The 19,328-nt window shown below is 37.3% G+C and overlaps 3 protein-coding genes across 9 annotated transcripts; 2 read left to right on the top strand and 1 right to left on the bottom strand.

Moving 5' to 3' along the window:
- The first annotated feature begins 2,763 nt into the window (after positions 1-2,763).
- LOC102593068 (U-box domain-containing protein 44-like) lies at positions 2,764-10,585 on the top strand. The gene is made up of 5 exons (XM_006339685.2): positions 2,764-3,038; positions 3,528-4,872; positions 6,145-6,448; positions 7,713-8,185; positions 9,087-10,585. The coding sequence occupies exons 2-5, from the start codon at positions 3,655-3,657 to the stop codon at positions 10,071-10,073; spliced, it is 2,982 nt and encodes a 993-aa protein (XP_006339747.1). The 5' UTR covers positions 2,764-3,038; positions 3,528-3,654; the 3' UTR covers positions 10,074-10,585.
- Positions 10,586-10,963: 378 nt separating this feature from the next.
- On the top strand, positions 10,964-13,093 carry LOC102592727 (pentatricopeptide repeat-containing protein At5g08510). The gene is made up of 2 exons (XM_006339684.2): positions 10,964-12,335; positions 12,460-13,093. Exons 1-2 carry the CDS (start codon positions 11,409-11,411, stop codon positions 13,057-13,059), a joined length of 1,527 nt encoding a protein of 508 aa, XP_006339746.1. The 5' UTR covers positions 10,964-11,408; the 3' UTR covers positions 13,060-13,093.
- Positions 13,094-13,330: 237 nt separating this feature from the next.
- On the bottom strand, positions 13,331-19,328 carry LOC102591952 (calcium-transporting ATPase, endoplasmic reticulum-type). 7 transcript variants are annotated; one of them, XM_006339683.2, is made up of 8 exons: positions 19,282-19,328; positions 16,591-18,120; positions 16,388-16,509; positions 15,507-15,785; positions 15,035-15,418; positions 14,662-14,771; positions 14,336-14,564; positions 13,331-14,163 (listed from the first exon to the last, which is right to left on the bottom strand). In XM_006339683.2, exons 2-8 carry the CDS (start codon positions 18,056-18,058, stop codon positions 13,609-13,611), a joined length of 3,147 nt encoding a protein of 1,048 aa, XP_006339745.1. In that variant the 5' UTR covers positions 18,059-18,120; positions 19,282-19,328; the 3' UTR covers positions 13,331-13,608. The 7 variants fall into 7 exon arrangements, with proteins under 7 accessions (XP_006339745.1, XP_015167930.1, XP_006339743.1 ...); XM_015312444.1 differs by lacking the exon at positions 19,282-19,328 and adding an exon at positions 19,194-19,265; XM_006339681.2 differs by lacking the exon at positions 19,282-19,328 and adding an exon at positions 19,103-19,189.

Genomic DNA, 19,328 nt, shown 5'->3' with positions numbered 1-19,328 from the left:
TTTTTACTGGTTCTCTGATTAGTCCTAAGAAAAGGTAGTTTTGGCAAATTGAATGTGATTTTTACTGGTTCAATCTGGTTAGTCCTAAGAAAAATAATTTTGAATTTCTCTGTCCCAATAATAAAATAGAGTTCTGCTTAAGCTCAAAGGATCATTAAAAATCACAACTGAGAGGTCTAAAGAATAAATACTTCCAAGGTTTTTTTCTTTCAAGTATCCAAAATTAAGAAATAAGTCGAGACTTAAAGTAATATTCAAGCTTGTTAATTTAAATCATCCATTAATGATAAACATGTTACATGTCGATACACAAGTGACATATTTTGCAGTTTTGGCAAATTGGATGTGATTTTTACTGGTTCAATCTGGTTAGTCCTAAGAAAAATAATTTTGAATTTCTCTGTCCCAATAATAAAATAGAGTTCTGCTTAAGCTCAAAGGATCATTAAAAATCACAACTGAGAGGTCTAAAGAATAAATACTTCCAAGGTTTTTTTCTTTCAAGTATCCAAAATTAAAAAATAAGTCGAGACTTAAAGTAATATCAAACTTGTGAATTTAAATCATCTATTTTGTGACAGCTGAATTTCACCTTATCCGTGACAATTATATCAAAATATTTGTGATGACAATACAAGTTCGAGATCACGCTTTTAGGTATTTGAATCGGACCAAATTCATCAAATTAAGATGAAGTTGAAAAGCTCATAAATTTAGTTTTAAAGAAAAAACTCACATAGACTTTTGTCACCCCACCTCGCGCCCGTGCTTATTTCTCATGAGATGGACCTTAGAAAAAGCTCACATAAACTTTTGTCACCCCACCTCACGCCCGTGCTTATTTCTTATGAGATGAACCCTACTCTAATACCATGTGAATTCAAGTCTTAGACCTAACTCACACCCCCAAAAGTCAGCTCTAAGGGAAGAAGATTATCCAAGCTTATAAGGAGTCCACTCATCTTATTAACCACAAATGTGGGACTTTTGTCATTCTTTAACAGTATGACTCGAAAAACTTAAAAGTAAATAAGAATATAAGGTGACAACATTAACATAGGTTACCATGGGACGATTAAAACTTTTGATGATTTTTTTTTTGAATTTTAGCTCTTGGAAACTGAAAAAATTATACTATTAAAATGTCTTTGTTGTCAATTTGTGTTTAAAACAGAATTACTGATTCCAATAAACTTTGCAGAAACACGAAGTAACCAAAGTTTTAATGAACCAGTAAGAATAGAAGAACATAAATTAATTCAGAACAACTAAAATCTGTAAAACATACTAGAATTTGGAAAAAGACAGAGCGGAAAAGATCAAGTCCACTGAATGCTCAGTGTCTCCTTAAGGAAATTATTCCCCTCTAATATCCGAGGTTTGATTTGGAATATGTCCTCCCAGGATAGAATAATCTCAATCATCAGTGTATTGATACCCAAAACTCTGGTGTCAGCAAACTACTCAACAACAGTAAAATACACGAAGAAACTTTATGCAAAAGAAATCAGAAAAATTCGTAAGGAAAAAATCTGAAGAATCAATGTATTTATAGGCAAGAGGAACTGGTTCTGAAAGGTTGCAACCCTTTCAGAATCTACACGACCATTCATGAAAGTTTGCAACCTTTCAAACGGTCATGGTTGTTTATGAAAGTTGCAACCTTTCAGAACAGTCACTTTCAATGGTGGGAAATTCAAATAAAATGGGAAAGAATTTAAATAAAACTGGTCGCGCGCGGATCTGAGTTAGGTCGGTCAATTAACTGAATAATTGAAACGTTTCGGTTAATTAACTAATTAATTGAAACGTTTTGGCCATTTAATTAATTAAATAAATAATTAACTAAATAATTAAAACAAACTTTATCCAAAAAATAATCTACCAAAGCTGAGCGACGACAGCGCGAGGGGGTCCCTCTTTCCAACCCTTTTAACAATTAATAGGAGTGTTTTTATATTTAAACTATTCTATTTTTCTTTCCACCACCGATGAGGGAGAAATATCTTTTCACTAAAGCATAAGAGGACTTTTCAAGTTCCCAACTTTCCAAGTTCCTCCTTTTTCATCTTCCATCCATTTTCCATTAACTTTTGCTATATACCCAACAATCTTTCCTCCACCCTCTAAAGCAGGCCCTAAAATACGTAAATTCAAATTTCAATACAAACGCAAAACATCCACTGTGGCGAAAGAAAGAAAAAAAGCACAAGTGACAAAACTTGGTATCATCCTTTCCAAATCTTGAACGCGCTCTTTACTTTCCCGGGACCGGAACACGGCCTTGAAATGGCACGTATGATTATTTTTTAATTTACCCCTTGCAAAAGTTAACAGCACGAGTCCACTGTCCAACCAAGCATTTTTCTGCCATGATACAAATTTAATAGAATTGTTAATACAAGTGTTGAACACTGAGCTAAAAACAAAAAATAATTGCATGAATAGGTAGAAATAGACCTGGAAAGTAGAAATAAATGATACTCCCTCCGTCTCATTTTATCTGAGGTAGTTTGATTGGGCACGAAGTTTTAAAATTTGTGATTCAAAATGAATGATAGAAATTTGTGTAGCTGTAAATCATTTCATTAAGGATAAAATAGATATTTTATAGTGAAATTGTTACTTAATATAAAAATATGTCATTATTTTTAGAACTGATTAAAAAAAGAAAGTAAGTCACATAAATTGAGACAGAGAAAGTAATATATATATGTAAAAGTAAAAAATGGAAGAAGCCCCACGTAGAAAGAAACTTGGGCCAAGTCCTTTGTACTGTACCACTTTGGAAAAGTTCAATGCAATTTCTCAATCTATTTTGTTAATCTTCTTCTTATTATTACTTCCTGGTATTTTCGCCTGCATTTCTTGCCAAAACCAAAATATCATGTATCTCGAGTTTGGGTTTCGATTTTTCCAATTTGTTTTTTTTCAGCTAACTCTCTAGCACAGTCAACAAAGCTTTTGATTATTTGAGTTGGGCTATCAAATTTTTACAATTCTTGCCAAGACTTTGTAACATAACAACCCTTAATCAGGTCAGCTATCTATATTATCATATTTAGTATAATTTTCGTTGACTTAAACAAGTCTCCTTGCTCTACTTGTTTTGTTCCCTTTTGCTTCAAATGAATGTATGTAAAAATTCCGTTTCTTGATCTTGAGCATTTTTTCATCTCATGTTCTTGAAAAGGCTGTAAAATTGAGAAAGTTTTTACCAAGATTTCAACTTTTGTGTTCTCAAGCTAAAACCCCAAAACACAATTTGCTTGCCTTGCTTGAGCATATAAAGTTTGGAGACGAAATTCAAGCTCATTTATTCTGTATCCTGAGCTGTAGCATTTTGATTTTGTGTTTTACAACTTTTAAGTAGTGTGTGTTTTGTGAGGAGAATTTTAGTAGCTCAGTTGGTTGGCTAACTGAACTCAGTTCGATTCCCCACCTTGTAATCCCCTCCTCATACCCCCATTTTTTATAGTACATATTTTTTAAAGTGGGTGTTCTGATACTTGGAAGCTATAATGAAGGTTTCTTGAGGTAAGATGAAGTAAAGTGAAGGCTTTTCCTCCAGTGGAATTACTACTTCCTAGATTGAATCACATGAGATGAGATAGCCTCAACTTTGGTCCTTGAGAGTTTTTCCGGGCTGAAAACATGGTACCAGATATGATTTGTGGTCCTTTTGCAGATCTCCTCTCTTCAACTATAGAGTGCATCCTTGAAATAGTACTTACTTCCAAGAATGTCTTTATAGAAAAAAAGAGTTTTGCAGAACTTTCAGCTTATTTGAATCGTATTGTTCCTTTTCTTAAGGAGATCAATAGGAAGAACATTACTGATTCCACACCCTGGGAAAATGTTATACAAATTCTTAACCGACAGACGGTGGATGCAAGGCAACTTATCTTGGAATGCAGTAAGAAAAACAAGGTCTATCTCTTAATGAATTGTCGGCTTATTGCAAAGCGCATACAAAATATCACCAGGGAAATTAGCCGTGCATTAAGTTGCATTCCTTTAGCTTCTCTTGACATTTCTTCGGGTATAAAGGAAGAGATTGTCCAGGTGATTGATAGTATGCGTACAGCGGAGTTTAAAACAGCCATAGCTGAAGAAGAGATTTTAGAGAAGATAGACTCTGGTATACATCAGAGAAATGTTGATCGGTCCTATGCCAACAAGTTGTTAGTTTCAATTGCTGAGGCCATTGGAGTTTCAACTGAAAGCTCAGCTTTAAGGAGAGAATTTGAAGAATTCAAAGATGAAATAGACAATGCACGGCTAAGGAAAGACCAGGCTGAAGCCTTGCAGATGGACCAAATAATTGCTCTGCTAGAAAGGGCGGATGCTGCAACATCCCGTCAGGAAAAAGAAAAGAAGTACTTCATAAAGCGGAAATCATTGGGCAATCAACCTTTGGAACCACTTCTGTCATTCTATTGCCCGATCACTCGTGAGGTTATGACTGATCCTGTTGAGACTCCTTCAGGGCATACGTTTGAAAGGTGTGCAATAGAGAAGTGGTTGGCAGAGGGAAATTTGTGTCCCATGACATCTACACCTTTGAACAACACAATGATGCGGCCGAATAAAACTTTGCGGCAGTCAATTGAGGAATGGAAAGACCGTAATACAATGATCACTATAGCTAACATGAAATTGAAACTATCGTCTGCCGAGGAGGAAGAAGTTCTCAATTGCCTGGAACAGCTAATGGATATTTGTGAGCTGAGAGAAATTCACCGAGAATGGGTTATTATGGAGGACTATATTCCTATTCTAATCAAGCTACTGGATTTGAAAAGTAGGGATATCAGGAATCTTGTTCTTGAGGTGCTCTGCGTACTAGCAAAGGATGATAATGATGCTAAGGTACTTATTCTTTTTGAAAAATTATAGGTTTTTCAATGTGTCCTCTTTACTTTGAGGGCCTATAAGATCAAATTGTCTCTGCATTCTATATGTAAGATTATTAATCTCTCAAATTGTTGGGAAATGGCAGTTGAAAACAGTGTATATGTTGAATGTTGTCACTAGGTTCAAGTCTTAACTTTAATCTTTGTGAAAATGGCTGACAAAGATATTGACTTTGTTCATATTCATCCGACAATGTCACCATGGTTGGGGCACAACAATTTCAGTATCATGAAAAGCCTAAGAGGGTACTGACAGTGTAGAAAAGCCACATAGGATGTGAGCACCATATGATCCACTTTGGTGCATTGTGGACCTCACACAATTTTCTAAATAAATAATTTAAATGTCATTAGGTATGAGTATGAGATCCATTACTGCCCAGTTCAGTCAGAAATGGCATTTCGTCGTACCATATGAAAAAATGCTGTTAGTTCAAGTAGTTCTAGTGCAATAAGGATCTCTCACAGTTAATCGCTGATGTGAGACTTATTGGGCCAAAATGCATTTGAAAATCTATACTAGGTATTTGCTTTAGAGAGAGAGAGAGAGAGAGAGAGAGCCTTTGTAGTATATCATGTTCTTTAAGGTTAAATTCATTCATGGGCTTATGGAAATTAGCTGTTGAAATTTTATGGTTCATTATGTGTAGTTTCCTATGATTTTTGTTAGGAAAATCGTACATTCTTTCTAACAGTTTCATATGATTCTAGGTCTGGCAATTTTATAGGCCTACACATTGAGTTGATGTGTATGCAGGAAAATATCACACTTACCATATTAGAAATCCTGATGAGTTTGATGTGATAATGCAAAATTTTGTGGTACAAACCTCTGAGCAATTAACACCCTTGAGGAGAGTATGTTTCTCCAGTTGTATGTATTTGTATTTCCCCTGACCTGGACTCCCGCATTTCTGACATTTAGATCTTGTTGCTTTTCTGTATTTTTCCTATATATACTTATGGTTTCAGACATGTGATGTTGAAATGTCATGCTTCTCGCCCAGACTAGAACTAGATCCAATACAATGTCAACTAAATGGACATGAAGTCATTTACTTGCATATATGAATTATTTGGAATATGGTATTAATCAGAATGAATTATTTGGAATATGGTATAATCAGAATCAATTATTTGTTATCACGCGCAGAGTATAATATCACATACCTGCAAACTTGATAGTTTTAATGAGTTGTTGAAGGCTCTCACATTAAGTGTATTGCAGGAAAGAATTGCTGAAGTTGATAGTGCATTGGAATCTATTGTTCGCTCGCTTGGACGTCGCATTGGTGAAAGGAAGTCAGCAGTAGCATTGTTACTGGAATTGTCAAATTGCAAGTCAGTTCAGGAGTCCATTGGGAAGGTTCAAGGTTGCATACTTCTGTTAGTTACTATGTCAAGCTGTGATGACAACAAAGCTGCCAAAGATGCAAGAGACGTTTTGGAGAACATTTCATTTTCTGATGACAATGTTATCCTGATGGCCCAGGCCAACTATTTCAAGTACTTGTTGCAACGCCTTTCTTCAGGTTAGTTTCTCAATCATATTGCCGTCTTTGACCTTTAAGAACCCCGACACTTTTCTGATGTGGGTTCTTAGTTTTTGGTTTGGATAACTTGATGAATATATAGAAACCTGAGAATGGTCAAGTTTGTCGCAGTTGCCGGATCTTTCTCAGTTTCCATGTCATTAGTTACCAAGATCTGGGAGCTTGATGAGAACAGTTTTTTTTTTTTAAAAAATAATAATTTGGAATCCCTTGCACATTGTGATATACTTAGGCAATTTAATGGAGGATGGCACCAGAAAAAAATTCAGCATTAAACCAATAGCATTATTACTTATGTAATCTTGTGCGGCACGGTAGATCTTTGAGATTGTATAGTTTACAGTTGACAATATTACAAATAGTTTCTATAACTGTGTATCCAGTATCGACTTATTCTTCCATTTTTTATACATGTTTTTCTCTTTGCTTCGATTATCGTACTATTTGTTGTTACTACTGTTCTTTTATCCATTATTTTCATCATGGCTTCTTCATTAATGTATTTCCTTTTCATACCTGCTTTAAAATGTTTTACTTGAGACGAGGGTCTATCATGAACAACCTCTCTATCACAAGATAGGGGTAAAGCATGCGTACATACCACCTTCCCCAAACTGGGTATGTTGCTGTAATATTAAAAATAGTTCCTATGGCACACATTGAGTTTGTAATGCCTCCTAATGTACTTCTTGGAAATTTTTAATTGTAAAGTTCTCCTGCTCTTAACAAATGTATACATATAAGCTGTGTCAGATTGACTCCTTTTTGGTTCGAATGGTTCCACTCTTGTTATTGAGCATGGATGAATTCTCTATTTCTTTGTAATGGTAGTAGAGTATCAGTTACAAGTTTGTCAACAGCACATCTGTTTTTCTTTTTTCAATATAATTGTTAAAGAATGACAAAAATCCCACATCGGTGGTTAATGAGATGAGTGGACTTAAGGCTTGGACAATCCTCCTCCCTTTGAGCTAGCTTTTGGGGTGTGAGTTAGGCCTAAGACCTAATTTAACAATAATGTTGCCGAAGCCGCAAAGTGCCCAATACATTTAGCAAAATCTTACAGTTATGTCCATTGATAGGAGTGATGACAGAAGAATTCAATGTGGATACTTGGACACACAATTCAGTAGAAGAGCAAAATTTACATTCAACAGCTTCTTGTATTAGAGTCTGCTCTAATATTTGCTTACTTATGGAGTACTAAATCATTACCATTAATTATCTTCTCCTTACCTAACAGGATCCAGTGATGTGAAGCTCCTAATGGCAAAAACCTTAGGAGAGATGGAGTTGACAGATCATAATAAGTCATCTCTATTTGAGGAGGGAGTTCTAGATTCCCTTCTTTCCTCGTTGTCACATGGTGAAGTTGAAGTGAAACAAGCAGGCGTGAAAGCTCTTCTAAACCTCTCTAGTTTACCAAGGAATGGACAGGAGATGATCAGAAAAGGTGTTATGCGTCCACTGCTTGATATGTTGTACCGTCACACAGCTTCCCAAAGTCTGCGGGAACTTGTAGCCGCCACTATTACAAAACTTGCCTTCTCTGCAAGCAGTGAAGCGCTTTCACTGCTTGATGCTGATGATGACATTTATGAACTCTTTTCCCTAGTAAACTTGAATGGCCCAGCTGTGCAGCAAAGCATACTCCAGGCTTTCTGCGCCATGTGCAAGTCTCCATCTGCCGCTAATGTCAAGACCAAGCTAGCACAGGTATTCCCCTCTTAGGAAAGAAGTAGTATTTCTGAGTAATAGCATGTTTCGTCATCAAGAAACCTACTTTTACCCAAATAAATTCACCCATTAAGTAAGCAGCAACAGATGTGGTAACTAAAACTTGCTTTTTAGAGTTAACTGAGTTACTAGTGTACATCCTTCTTGAAACTTGCATATGAGATGCTACATGTTTTGAGACTTGTTATAAGCAATATCATGAGACAGCTACATAGAATTCCTTTCTGTGGAAAATGATCAAAACTCATGCTTAGCCATAACGACTGACAGACTGTTACAGTTTTATATGATTACGTTATGGTTCTTACTACTCATTTTACTTTTTGATGCTCCTGCTGTCAAGCTCCTCGATACTAAAGGATTTTTGGATATTTCTACAAAAATATTTCATGAGTTCTATAAAAAAAATCCCTTCAAAAGCTCTGAACCTGCAATATGTAAAATCGTTCTGTTCTTTTCTTTAGTTTTGTCAATCAGAGAATATCAGCAACTCGTTTCTACTCTCGCAAAATTGAACTAGGAAGTCTTGATGACTCCCTTCATTTGAATGGAATGGTGTGGTCTGAAATAGGCCCATTCTTGCAAACATGGGGTTTACATCATAATGCCAAAGCTGACCACTTCCCAAATTGAAAAACTTAATTGTTGCTCTACTTTTTCATACTATAATATAGTTAAACACAAACCCACAAATGCACCACCCTGAATGTATACACATTAATGTGTAAGTTGTGCTCTGCCCTCGACACATTTTCTGCTATCTTTATGCTTCCCACTCAAAATAGTGGTAGCTTTGCTGTTGAAGGTGGCTCCATTAGTATTTTATATCTTGTTTTTTTAATTTCTTTCCCACTCAATACTGAGAATGTTGCATCCACAGTGCTCAGCTGTCCAAATGCTAGTGCAATTCTGTGAGCATAGCAATTCAAATGTACGGTCAGATGCAATCAAATTATTATGTTGCTTGATTGAAAATGGCAATGGAGGTGTGATCCAGGAGTACGTGGATCAAAACTTTGTTGAAAGATTACTTAAGATCATCAAGACTTCGCAGGACGAAGAAGAGATTGCTTCTGCAATGGGGATTACCTCCAACCTTCCCAAATCTCCTCAAATCTCTGATTGGCTTTTTGCAGCGGAAGGACTTCCAGTCTTTTCTGAATATCTTGATGATGTAAAGCATAAGAGTTCCTGTAAGCTTCAGCTGGTAGAAAATGCTGTTGGGGCATTATGTCATTTCACAGTCTCAATAAACCAACCAACACAGAGGATAGCTGGCCTTGTTCCCAAGCTGATACGACTGCTAGACCTGGGAACAAGCTTGACAAAAAACCGAGCTGCAATTTGTCTTGCACAGCTTTCAGAGAATTCACAAACACTGAGTCGTACAATCCCAAAGCGTTCGGGGTTATGGTGCTTCTCACCTTCACAAGTAGAACTTTGCCCTATTCATCGAGGGATATGCACACTAGAAACTTCATTTTGTTTGGTAGAGGCTGGCGCTGTGGGACCTCTGGTGAGGGTTCTTGGGGATCCCGATCCTGGAGCCTGTGAAGCTTCTTTGGATGCCTTATTGACTTTAATTAAGGATGAAAAACTTCAAAGTGGTGCTAAAGTTCTTGCTGAAGAAAATGCCATACCATCAATGATAAAACTACTTGATAGTCCTTCCCCTAGACTGCAAGAAAAGGTTCTGAATTCATTAGAAAGACTTTTTAGGTTGGTGGAATACAAGCAGAGGTATGGATCCTCTGCTCAAATGCCTTTAGTTGACTTGACACAACGAGGAACTAGCAACATCAAATCTGTAGCAGCAAAGGTACTTGCTCAGTTGAATGTGCTTCATGACCAGTCCTCTTATTTCTAAGGCAGAGCCATGATCCTTGAAGGCACACACAGTGCAATTAGATGAAGAAATTGGTTACAGTTAGGTTGCGACTAGAGCAAGATACGTCTTACTTAGGCATAAAACCCCAGCTTTATGAGAAAGAACCTCAGTTAGGAAGGCAGGAGTTTTAGTGACTGAAGATTGCATGGTATCCCTGGTTTAAGTGAAATGCAAAGCCCTTACATCTGATATCTTGTGGTGCTTTCTGGCAATCGTGGTGAACATTCAGGAACCACTGGTAATATAATTTTTTTTTTCTTTTGAAATTCTTGCATTCTTAAGAATAGGGGTTGAGTAACAATCAAATACTTTGATAAAACCTGATTTATGTGTAAGTGGGAAACAAGCAAAATTTGGGCTGACCTCCCCATGATAGAGTGGTTACTCAAGTCTTTGTTGTAAAATATGTAATGGAATTCTTTAGTCATAGCCAATTGATTCACCTGTAATATATTCTGAATTCTTTACTGATCAAAGTAATAGCTTATTGATTCTTTTGTTTCTTCTTACACTTGGTTGTCATGACGGGATCCTCGCTAAACTGGCAGTCTTTTCTCTTTTAGCCTTTCTTTGGAATGTTGTTCATCAGCTAGCATTCCACTCATGTTTGAATTTCACTATATGTAGTTGTAAGATCTGTTCCGTCTTCAGCTTATTGATTTTCTTTACTAAATTTGAACAATATTTGGATATGCCTTCTACATGAACAAGTTTTCACTATATCAAATCCAGTATTTCAACTCCATGAGCTTGCTCACATTATTGGTCAGAGCCCAAAGATAGGGTTGCAGTAGTCCAACAACCACAGTAAAACTAGTCAATATATGACTGAATCTTAACAATACGGATTATGGATATTAGATGAGATTAAGTTGTGCACTTGATAAGTGAGAATTCATATAATCTACCCCAACTTACTATGGATTAAGATGCAGTTGTTATATTAAATTCAATTGTCCACAACTTCTTGTTCGTTGCTCCAACAACAATAACTACACTTCAATCCCAAACAAATTGAGATCCACTATAAAAATCCAACTATGTTTCTACGTTGAACCTCCGATCCAGAATGATTAAATAAGTAAAGCGTTTCCAAGGTGTGTCAATGTTCATTAAAAAATTATTTTGGTATTTGGGAGGGTTGTTTGGAACCAACAAGTCTGACCGATATTTACAAATACCAACTTTTAACACCATTTAAATCTCTGATGAGGTATATTTATTATCTTTTTCATTATTCATCGAGTTTCGAGTCGTACTGCAGTTGTTCAAAAAATACAGTTATAAGATAGATTTTTGCATCAAACATTTCTTATGAACCAACTGAAACAAATACACGGCAACACTCTCCGAAATGGCATCGACTTTACACAGTTCTTGATCACTAAACTTATTGAAATCCCAAACATCCCGTACGCCCACAAAGTGTTCGACAGTATTACCAAACCAACCGTCTTCCTCTACAACAAGCTCATTCAAGCCTATTCTTCCCATGGACTTCCCAGCCGGTGTTTTTCTCTCTACATCCAGATGCGCCGGCAAGGCTGCTCCCCTAACCCACACTCCTTCACATTTCTCTTTGCAGCATGCACCAATAGTTCCAGCCCCATTCAAGGCCAAATGTTCCATGTCCATTTCATCAAATGGGGTTTTGAATTTGACATTTACACGTTGACTGCACTTGTTGACATGTATGCTAAAATGAGTTTGTTGCCTTCTGCGCGAAAGCTCTTCGACGAGATGGAAATGAAGGATGTCCCCACTTGGAATTCTTTGATTGCCGGGTATGCCAAGAATGGAAATGTGGAAGAAGCATTTAAATTGTTTTCAGTTATGCCTTCAAGAAATGTGATTTCCTGGACTGCAATGATCTCAGGCTACTCGCAAAATGGGAAGTATGCAAATGCACTAGCTGTCTACAAGGAAATGGAGAAAGACAGAAGGGTAAAGCCTAATGAAGTCACAATTGCTAGTGTTCTTCCAGCTTGTGCAAATCTTGGGGCGCTGGAGGTTGGGGAGAATATTGAAGCTTATGCAAGAGCAAATGGATACTTTAAGAATATGTTTGTTTGCAATGCGATTCTTGAAATGTATACGAAATGTGGTAGAATTGATAGGTCAATGCAACTCTTTCACGAGATTGGTAGGAGGAGGAACTTGTGTTCTTGGAATACCATGATCATGGGGTTAGCTGTCCATGGAAAAGGTGATGAAGTTCTTAAGCTTTTCAACCAAATGCTGGTAAGCCTTCACAAATATTCTCTTTGTTTTTATTTGCCGTTGTTATGCCTATGAACATCCAATTATAGCAGCAAGAATGAATTTTTACAGTGGAATTTACATGATTGTCCTGCTGTTGACACAGGGAGAAGGAAATGCACCTGATGATGTAACATTTGTAGGAGCAATCTTAGCATGCACACATGGAGGCATGGTAGCAAAGGGCTGGGAACTCCTCAAATTGATGGAGCAAAGGTTCTCCATAGCTCCAAAGTTGGAACACTACGGCTGTATGGTTGATCTCTTAGGCCGGGCTGGGAAATTGCAGGAAGCTTATGATCTTATACAAAGCATACCAATGAGACCTGATTGTGTTATCTGGGGAACTCTTCTTGGGGCCTGCAGTTTCCATGGCAATGTTGAACTGGCTGAGAAAGCAGCCGAATTCCTTTCTGTGTTGGAGCCATGGAATCCTGGGAATTATGTTATTCTCTCAAACATCTATGCAAGAACTGGCCGGTGGGATGGTGTTGCAAGGTTAAGGAAACTGATGAAGTCCTCTCAGATTACAAAAGCAGCAGGGTATAGCTTCATTGAGGAGGGAGGTGATATTCATAAGTTTATAGTAGAGGATAAATCCCATCCAAAATCAAATGAGATATATTCACTGCTTGATTTAGTCACAACTAGATTAAAGTTTGATGTAAGCACCATGGATATTGATTTGGATTCTATTGTTGAATAGAATTTTTAGCAAAAAATCTGAATAGTTTTTGGACCTACATGTCTCTCCTTCCTATTCTGTCTAGAGTTATTCCTCCTCCACCAACTCGAATTACACAAGACTAATGTAATTAACTCCCTCCTGGTTGTGATCACTAATTCCACACTATTAGCCAGCCCCCCACCCCGCCAGAAAAAGAAAAAAGAGGACAACAACAACAATAGCATTGATTGAGGAGACATATAACTTCAAGCACCAAAACCAGAAAAAGGTGTTTAAGTTCATCAAAATCTACGGTAAGATAGCAGATTCAATAAATAAATAATAAAAACTAGAATTTATAATACATGAAACCCCCTCCTAGAAAGGATCAGGGAAAAAACAACAGGTTTTTGCTTCAGAAGCCTTGAATTTTATGATAACTAGAAGCCTTCCAAGGCATGTGATCAAAGGCTATATAGCTTCTAGAGTTCCTCTACAAATATCAACCCAAATAGATTTTTCATTTCTGAACAATATACATTTTAATCAAACCTAATAATAAAATCGAGCATATCCTGGAAGAATACATTATGCAGTTTTTAGTTTAGTTCTACTTCTTCTCCTTCCCACAAATTTGAGGACTTCATCAATAAGAATAACAGGTGCAGAAAGCAAGATGACTAGAAGCCATTCATTTAGGCTTAGTGGGACAATACCAAATATATCTGCTAGGAAAGGAACATAGAGTATCAGGCTATGTAGGGCAAACGAGACTGACATTGCAACAAGGAGCCAAGGATTTCTCCAAGGTGGCATTTTGATCAAGCTGTTGTCTTCAGAGAGGGCATTGAGAGAATTAAACATCTCAATTGCCACCAGGACAGAGAGTGACAGTGTCATGGCCTTCACTTTACCAACAGTAAAATATTCACAAGGGTCAGAAAAGGTAATCAGGCGGTTACCAGCCTTGAATGGACTCACGGTAAAATTTGGCCATGCTGAGCATTCACCCCAGTTGCGAAGCTGTGATAGTTCAACAAGCGTGTGGCCATCACTCACAAGATCAATACCAAGGAAAGAAGCCTGGGTGTACCACACTATAAATATACCGACAGTTGCAATGCCCACGTAAGAACCAATAACCTGAAAATTATCTCAGGAATAAGAATGTAAAACTCTCGGTTCAAAAGGGCAGTATCCGATGCAGGATTGTTAGAAAAGAGAGAGCAAAGTAGCAAGATACAAAACAAATGCAGCAACATATAGTAATACACATCGAGGAATAAGAAATAGTGATCCAAACTGATTTACTGACCATATAGCGGAAGAAAACCCAGGAGTTTATGAGAGCCTCATTGCTCTTCCTAGGTGGTTTCTGCATTATGTCAACATCAGCAGGGTTAAATCCGAGGGCTGTAGCAGGTGGGCCATCTGTTACCAAATTTACCCAGAGCAACTGCACAGGTATCAAACATTCTGGTATGCCCAAAGCAGCAGTCAAGAAAATGGAGATGACTTCACCAACGTTAGATGATATCATATATCTGCATCAGCAAAGAATACAAATGAAATTAAGTAAAAGAAGAGTATGTCTAATTCTAGGAATAATCACATATTCAATACCAGAAATATAAGACTAACCTGATGAAGGCCTTCATGTTATTGTAGATCGAACGTCCCTCTGCAACAGCAGAGACTATAGTACTGAAATTGTCATCCGCCAGAACCATATCAGAAGCTTCTTTTGCAACCTAAACATATAAATCTTTGATCAGCTAATTAATTAATTGATCAATAATCGCATGCAGGGTGCACAATCACGGGTACTTCTAGAGATTTAGATAATAAACTTAGTGTCACAGCTGTCGACCAGTCCCTCAGAAGACCTCACTACTCTCCTATTTCAAGAGTGTATTTTTAGGTAGTACACGGTTAAATAATTGGACTGAGAGCACTAATATAACAATTCAGAAAAATGTGTTGTAATGACCACACGGGAAAAGCTTATTTTTACCTCAGTTCCTGTAATACCCATGGCTATTCCAATGTCAGCAAGTTTAAGTGCAGGTGCATCATTGACACCATCTCCAGTCATTGCAACTATTTCACCCATCTCCTTCAGTATCCTTACAATTTCTTGTTTGTGCCTGGGTTCAGCACGAGAAAAGACCTTGCCTCCATCTTGTGACAATATCTCAATTTGTTGCTGAGAGGAAAATGCCATGAATTCTTTGCCAGTAAAACTACTCCTCCCAAGATTCTCACCATTAGAAAACAACTGAATTTCCCTGCAAACGGCCTCCGCTGTGGATTTATTGTCTCCAGTTATAACCATGATTTTGATCCCAGCTCTTCTGCAGTCATTTATTGCCTTGTGAACTTCCTCACGTGGGGGGTCCTGCATTTCAGTCATTTAGTCAAACTATAAGGAAAATGAAGGTTTCTAGATAGTTATTCATTATTCTTGGAAACTTACACCTACTTACCCTTAGACCAACAACTCCCACAAAAACTAGATCACTTTCTATGGAGGAGTAGCAGGATGGATCAAGCAGCTTCTTGTGGGCAGGATGAGTCGCAGCATAGTATCCAGAAAGCTCACCTAAGTCATCTTTATATGCCAAGCCCAAGCACCGCAGACCCTTAGAGCTCATCTCCAAGTGCCTCAACAACAATAGTTGTCTACAAGACTCGTCAATCGGAACAGTTGATCCATCTGCAAGTTGAACATATGTACTACGTTCTAGCAAACTCTCAACAGCACCCTATACAAAACAAGTTTTAATCAGACGTCAACAGATGACCAAGCTCAACTTCTGAACAAGTTGTAAGTTCAACATCATCAGAGAAAACCTAAGCATTTCCTAGAGTTAAATGACTTCATTGTGGAACTAACTACACAGAAGCATTTTTTGCAGCAAACACAGATAACACTACAAACTGTTGATGTTCATTTTTCATGTTTGGAGACTGAAGAATGTTGACAAACTGTTGATGCCCATTTTTCCACTTTTGGGAACTGGAGAGCGTTAAAAAACAGTTAAACTGCCACAGCATCTTGTAAAGGAACAACATTGAACCTACTCCTATAGATAAAGATAATACAGACTCAGTTGCATGCCAATTGAAATTTCCTAGGTGTATACTGATTAAAGCACGCCAACAAAATTAGTAGAATAAGACTCAAAATAACAGTTTTTCCAGAAAACTGAGTATATCGAGGCCAACAGACAAAGAGAAAATATTTTAGAGACCAATTATCTCTAGTGTCTAATGTTGTTCAGAAACTGATTATACAAATAAAAATATGCAACTACACTGGACTCCATTACTATTCATTGATGTACCATAAAGAACATGAAACAACCTTGACAAGAAGTCGATTGCTCCCATTTAGCTCCCGCACAATAACACCCATGGATTTGCGAACACGATCAAATTCCAATGTTGCAACCCTTTTTGATCTTTTCATCCACCAATCACAGCATCCTATATTAAAAAGAATCTCAATACATTGGTTTTTGAAAATAGTAGCACATAGATAGATGAGTGAAGTAAAGTTATGTTCACCTAATTTAACTGTGTTGCGATCAATCAAATAGCTCGATACAATCTGTGCGTCGCGAATCTTGCTCCTTGCTTTGCTATCTGGTACTCCCATCTTTTCCACCAAAACTTTAAGAGCTGCCTCAGTAGGCAATCCAGTTGCTTTGAACAGACGACCATCACAGAAGACCCCAGCATCATTGCAGATTGCACATATTTCAGCCATGAGTAGCAAGTTAGAATCCATTTTGGAACAATTCCAGCCCATTATTCCTCCATCCTTAGGGTCATAAGTTGTACCTTCGACGCCAAAAACTCGACAGGCTGTAGTTTCCCCTCCCAATGTGAAGAATTCTGACACAGACATTTGATTGGTAGTCAAGGTTCCTGTTTTATCTGAACAAATCACAGTTGTGCATCCTAAGGTTTCCACGCTTGGAAGTTTCCTCACAATTGCGTTCTTTTGTGCCATTTTCCTTGTACCAAGAGCTAAGCAAGTTGTAATTACAGCTGGGAGACCTTCGGGAATTGCAGCCACTGCAAGAGCAACAGCTATCTTGAAATAATATGTGCATTTCTCAAATGAGAAACGGACATTAGAAGGCCAGCCATCCACAACCTCCCAGGAAAGAAAATATTTGTAGTTGATTGCCCACACAACTAAGCAAACAACGCCAATGGCAGATGTAAGCCTATTACCAAATTCATCAAGTTTCTTCTTCAAAGGGGTATCACTTTCTTCCATTGATGCATCATGGATTTGTCTTTGAATATTACCAATTTCTGTGCACATCCCCGTGTTCACAACAATGCAGATGCAGCTACCATTCACAACTGTCGTTCCAGCAAAAACCATGTTCTCTTTGGCCTGCAATTCACAATCATCCATAGCAAGGAAATCGGTGCTTTTAGTAACTGGCATCGACTCCCCTGTCAAAGAACTTTGTTCAACCCTTAGGGTTGAGGATTTTAAAGTGGCAACTCTCATATCAGCTGGCACTTTGTCACCAACTCGCAGTTCCACGATATCCCCTGGAACAAGCTCCTTTGCTGGTAAATCCGGTACTAAATATCCATCTCTGAGTACCTTCGCAGACTCACCTTGCATCTCTTTTAATGCTTCCAGTGCTTTCTCAGCATTGCTTTCTTGCCAAACTCCGACGATTGCATTGAGTACTAAGATCAACAGGATTACTATGGGTTCTACATAGGCCTCGAACCCTGACTCTCCAGTCTCATCCTGATGCAGATAAGCTAGAACAAATGAGATGAAGGCTGCACCAAGGAGGATTTTGACAAGCATATCATCAAACTGCTCCAAAACAAGCCTCCACAAAGGCTTCCCCTTTTCTTTCTCAAGTTCATTCAAACCATATCTTTCTCGCCTCTTCTCTACTTCATAAGTGCTTAGACCCTTCTCTAATTTTACTTGGTACTCTTTTAGACACTGATCGACAGACCAGGACCAGGCAGGGAATGGTTTTTCTTCCATCGCAAATTGAATCCTCAGTCTTACTTAAATTCCACAGAAATTATCCTCAATAATCTCATTCCCTGAAAAGAGATATAAGAATTAACAGTTTGAGCAAAGAAGCACTACTATGCTCCCTCCGTCCCAATTTATGTGGCATAATTGGAATTTCCAGAGTCAACCAAGTTTTTCTTAGATAGGAATTTCTTTATATGCCTTTTAAATATTTTAAATTGTTAATTATTGTGATTTATAGTACTTGTTCCGTAGTTTTCAAATATACAAATTTTATTTTCAAAAAACTTAGAACTTCTATGTCCAAATTCACATTAAAATTTTAGAAGTTTGAATCTCAAAATTCCAATTGCTCCATTTAAAATTGGACAGAGGGAGTAGTATTTTTAGTGTGCAACACTGAAACCACAAAATTTAAGCAAAATAATAGAGAAGGAAAGCTAAATTAACATCACTGAAGCTAGAAACTTCATTAGATTTTGCCCAAACCAAATAACACACAGAGCAAACATGAAGACCAAATAAGAGAAAATTCACATAATAAGAGTTAAAAAAAACAAGTTCCAACTAGAAACACTATAATAACAACAACATACCCAGTGTAGGTCCGGAGAAGGAGGGTAAGATGTACACAGACATTACCCCTAACTTTTGGGGTGTCTCCAACTACAACTCTATTAAGTTTTAATTGACAGCTTTTATGACAGACCTAACCAATTGTGAACCACAAATTAAAAGCAAAACAGGGACGCCAAGCAGCATTAAAGTATCAAAGAAATAGACTTAAAGAAATGAAGGAACAAAATCAGCAACCCCATAAACTTCTATACAGCAATATGGAAACTAAAACCATGCAAAGCAAACAACTTTACATATTAAAACAAGAATAACGGTCACATAAAGAAGAATCAAAACAGATCATGTCATTAGTACAGTACCCACATGAAAAAGATTGAAACTTTAGCAATTGCAAGGAAGGCAACAACCATAAATCCCAAAATCAAGAAGTGACAAAAAGGAATACAATGAGTTGAAAAAATGTTGTACTACCTCTTATAGAGGACAAAAGCAGTGGCTTTGAGAGAAAGTAACTGACAGATCGGACATAATATGATGAGAAAGAAAATTCTTGGAAACTTACGGCTTAAAAATTTCTTTGCTTGAAAAAGCATTCAATAAAGTAATAATTTTTAGTGAAAAACAAGAAAGAAAGACTGAACAATACTTACTTGAAATTAGAAATGGAATAACTGTTTTTATGCTTTGGAAAGAGACA

The sequence above is a fragment of the Solanum tuberosum genome, unplaced genomic scaffold, assembly GCF_000226075.1.
Source record: "Solanum tuberosum cultivar DM 1-3 516 R44 unplaced genomic scaffold, SolTub_3.0 scf00010, whole genome shotgun sequence".
Lineage (NCBI taxonomy): Eukaryota > Viridiplantae > Streptophyta > Magnoliopsida > Solanales > Solanaceae > Solanum > Solanum tuberosum.
Note: the sequence above shows the minus strand (reverse complement) of the source record. Positions and strands in the feature narration are given on the sequence as shown.